Source organism: Apaloderma vittatum, unplaced genomic scaffold, assembly GCF_000703405.1.
Source record: "Apaloderma vittatum isolate BGI_N311 unplaced genomic scaffold, ASM70340v1 scaffold6874, whole genome shotgun sequence".
NCBI lineage: Eukaryota > Metazoa > Chordata > Aves > Trogoniformes > Trogonidae > Apaloderma > Apaloderma vittatum.
Window position 1 is genome coordinate 12,539 of NW_009710876.1, and position 4,546 is coordinate 17,084.

General features: G+C 47.7%; 1 protein-coding gene across 1 annotated transcript in view; it reads left to right on the forward strand.

The window, feature by feature from the left end:
• The window catches only part of LOC104272432 (tyrosine-protein kinase ZAP-70-like), an 11,408-nt gene extending 11,303 nt beyond the window's left edge, over nt 1-105 (forward strand). Inside the window, 1 exon segment of the mRNA XM_009867421.1 lies at nt 1-105. This exon segment is cut by the window's left edge and continues 30 nt beyond it. Within this exon segment, the coding sequence (XP_009865723.1) occupies nt 1-105 (105 nt within the window).
• Nucleotides 106-4,546: the final 4,441 nt, after the last annotated feature.

The window sequence follows — 4,546 nt, forward strand, 5'->3', positions numbered from 1 at the left end:
TTTTTTACCGTGGAAAACATAATTCGGTCCTACTACTACAGTATTGCTACCAAGACAGAAAACGGGCCAGAGTCAGAGGACAAGCCAAAAGCAACTCTTCCTTGAGTTCCCTTCTCTGTTCTTCAACACACATCCTTCCTGCAAGGGACCTGGAAAGGCTCTTTGTGAATCTCTGCTTTAATCTCTCAAATGCCAGTTTTGTTTCTCAAGTAGTTCCAGAACTAGGAACCTGGGCGACAATGCTGTCAGCGGACAAGGGCACTCAGCCGTGCCTCACGTCACCAAACATCTGCAGCCTGACCCAGCACAGGACAGTACAGGCACTATTATAGTTCCTTCTTACCCCCTTCCAAAACTATCCCAAGACCTCAGAGCTTAATGCCTAGCAGGATCACCAAGGAGCTGGCTCCAGCAGACCCATTTTTTCCCAGATCTCTTAAAAATCAATTCTTTCCCAGGAAGCCACCAAGTACACAGTTCTGGTGAGGTTTGCAGGGGCTGTGACGCAGGGCAGGCAGCCATCGAGTCCCAAGGCGCAGGGCGAGAAGCCGGCGTGCTGCTCGTCCCCAGGAGGAGCAGAGAAGCAGAGCAGCACCGTGCTACTGCTTCATCCTCCCTGCCAGCCGCATTTCTTACATCTCGGGGTGCTGCCACGAGTCCGTTCAGCACAGAGCACCTTGTACACCCACCCTGCACTGCCACAGCCCTCCAAGCTACTTATGGCTCCTGAAACAACTAAACCCCCAGGCCCCAGTGCGCGCCTCCTGGATCTCACCAGGCCCCTCTGTGCTAATGGAATAAGCATCTGGCTTATATAAGCATCTGGTCAGCCTGTAAATAAAATATTCTATATTTTCTAACAGACTCAGACTATTGAACTACTGTAATTGTTTGCAACTGTTTCAAGGTGACAAGAAAATAATTATAATTTCCTTCCACTAAGCCAGGGCTTCCTTCCTTCATGTTCTTTGTAACCCTGCAGAGTCACCAGCCTGGCTTCACTCCAGAGGTGGACCTTTCTCCCAGCTTTCTTGCAGCTGCTCGGCTAAGTCCACTGTGGAAGCAGACCTGCCAAGGCTCGTACTGGTGCTCCCCCAGCCCCAGTTGCCACGATTGCCCGTGCTGGGGGGCTGTGGTCTGCACTGCTGCAGAGAGCAGAGTGGTTGTGAAGGCTGGGAAGCAGAAGATCAGAGCCCTGAGATACAGTGAATAGAGAAGCTTATCTCTCACCATCTTCTGGTGTCTGAAAGCCATGCACCAGCTCAGAGTACCTTGTCCCAGAGGTAGAATAAACAGCTGCAGGCCAGGCCAGCCCTTATCTAAAACCTTAATGGGTGGTGCATTTGATCTGAAAACAACAGTTCCTGAGGAGCTTTCAGGTAGGAGGCCTAAATTAACCTCTCAGCACAGCTTGTTTAAGCAGTCAGAAAACATGTCTGATGAAAAACAGAAGTATTTATGCCTTGTTTAGACTGCAGCCTCCAGTGACACCAACTATACACACTAAAACATTTTCTGTCTCAATCCCATTATCTTGTTCTGTACGATTGAGAACTATGGACATATTACCCTACCAGTAGAGGGGAAAACAGAAATACCAAAGGAGAAAGTGCCTTTTTGTTCCATGAGTTAGTAGCAGAGACAGGGGGAAAAAAAAGAATGATCCCCTATGTCAGATTTTCCTGCCAGAGAGAGCAGCTATTTTGCTGGGATCGATGTGATTTCTACTTGAAAACCACTGCCAAAACATTTTGTTTACACTATTCTTTCAAAACAAATCCATTTTCTGTTTTGAAATGATTTCTCATATTAAATTCTCAGCTAACTGGTTGCCGGTGTTTTTTTTCAAATAGCAAAGGAAAGTACCAGAGAAGTCATAATCCCAGAGGAGCTTCTGGTTTAGCTGGAGACGATTTCAAGGAGACATGCATGCCCACACCCCAACAGATAAGATGTAAATCCCTTGAGATTATGCCAGAAAAGTAAGGGGCGAGGGTTTATAGACTCATAGAACCACAGAATGTTGGGGTTGGAAGGAACCTCTAGAGATGATCCAGTGCCACCCCCTGCCAGAGCAGGGTCACCCAGGGCAGCCCCACAGGAACGTGTCCAGGCGGGTTGGAAAGTCTCCAGAGCAGGAGACTCCACACCCTCTCTGGGCAGATGTTCAAGTCCCTTCATCATCCTTGAACCTCTCCAACGGAGAGCTTCGAGGATGATGAAGGGAGTAGGTCCCAAGGAGACTCCATACACTCTCTGGGCAGCCTGGGCCAGGGCTCCGGCACCCGCACAGCCAACAAGTTCCTCCTCAAGTTGAGCTGGAACTTCCAATGTTCTAACTTCAACCCATCATTCCTTGTTCTGTTGCTGGACACCGCTGAGCAGAGATTGTCCCCTTCCCCTCGATACCCTTGATCATAGAGGCACTGGGTATCGGAGCAAGAGCTGGGTTACTGATAAGGTAAAGGCAGAGGCTGTAGACAGCAGGGACTCAGAGCTCAGTACTCTACGGCTGATTCTTCTCTGCCATAAACTCCCTCAAACTTTCTCTTTTCTTGCTCATGTCTCCTTACCTCCTCCTCTTCTCTTGCCTGTTTCCCTGTTTTATCTCAGTCTTCAAGCTCTTCTGATTCTTGCACTCCTCATTTTGCAAGGGGAAAGGATGAATTCATCTTCTAACTAAGCACTCACAGCAATAACATGAGGCATGATAAACTATTGATAATCATGTCCGAGCAACACTGTGTAATACTCCATTGTATCACCAATGCTGATTTATCACATTCCAACCTATCTTATCACCAGTGAGCCTATCTTATCACCAGTACATGCCTATTTAGCAATTGTACATATCGTAAGGACATACTAACCTCTCTATCTCTTTCAGCTATCTAGGCACTTCCATTTTGTTCAGCAGCACAACAGCTACATGACTAACACAGCTCTGTACTTGCTGACCTTTGTGTCATACCCCTAAGAAATTTACTGAACCAGTGCAAAAGTGTACTTTCAAAGCTAGCATTGGTTATTATTCCCACTCCCCAAGAAATGCTGCCCACAAGGTTCCTCAGGGAGTAGCTCAGCACTGGCAATGGGACTCCAACTTTGCTGCTGGGCTTTCCTTCCTTTCAGCCTGGCCAGCAATTAAGATGCTCAGTTTTGGCTGCTTTCTGGGCCTGAGCTATTTCTGTACAGCACAGAAGGCAGAATTAGATGCACTAGGCAGAAAGGGGACCAGCCCGAGGGAAGAGCACTGGTGGGCTCCATGGCAGCTATTTCTGTTGCAGCACTTGCTGAGATGAGCTACTGTAGATCGGCTCCATGTTTGGGGAAAGGATAAGTTTGCATTTTCAAGATCTCTGTCCTGCTGGATGGTTCCAGCTCTAGGCAACTCAGAGACCCTGGGAGTGCAGGGCACAGACCTGCTTGCTGCCATCACCCTTCTTACTACGAAATATCTGGCAAGACACAGAATGCTTTGGTCCTGTCCTGATAAAATACACCTCAAAATCACAGATTTCTGCATAAAAGTCAGGTGAATCACTTCCTACGCTGTCCCTTTCTCTCCCTCTCATGTTAGGAGATCAGCTTGTTTCTTATCAGAGCAGAAGGGAGACAAGGCGGGGGGGGTGGGGTGGACTAGGTGACCTTTAAAGTTCCTTTCCAACCCAACACATTCTATGATTCTACGATTTTATGATATGACTTGTCAGTGATTGCACAGGGGCCTGAAAGAAAAGCTCCCATCCATCTCCAGATGATGTCTTCTTTTGATGTTCAAAGGCCTTCGTGGTTCAGAGAAGCCAAACAAACCAGATGATGCCCCAGCACAAAGAATGCTGTCACATGCATCAAAATACTCAGCAGTGGTCCAGAGTTGGCCAAGCCTGACACAGTGTGGGCAGCTGTCTCCACTCATAGAAGCTGGCAGGAGTCAGCACCTTGCCCTCCTCATCGGTTCTGCACAGGTTGCAGAAGGGCAAATTCTTTGTTCTTCTCTGTGGGGTTGTACTTTGACTAATCCACAGAAACTCAGCCCATCTCTTAGGAAGGTTTTGCAGCATTGCCGTAAGGCTCAAATATTTCTCCCCCCAAGGATAAGAAGCACCAACTTCTCTGTGCACGTCTGAACTTCCACAGGCAACAGAGCAGACATGTGGACCGGGGTTATGCAGGAAGGACTGAGGTGTCCCAAAGCATCTACATACTGTAGGTGAAATGGTGAGCAGGCAGGGTAAAATGGAGGAAAAAAAACTACCTCCCCCCTGCTTTGTTTTCAGAGCTTGCTCCTGGAGCTGGAAATCACATTACCAACGCAGACAAATGGACATCACCTTCTGCTGCATAAAAGCACGCACTACTAACAATGACAGTAACAATAACTCTGAATTAAATGGCAAAACTAAGAAATGGACAATTCCAGTGGGATGAAAAAACACGACGATGGAATCAAAACAGATTTTAAAACCAAAACATCCGACTCTGGAGCTGTGAAAGCTGGTACCCAAAACTGGTGTCTGAGCTTCCATGAGCCAGTCAGCGGGGA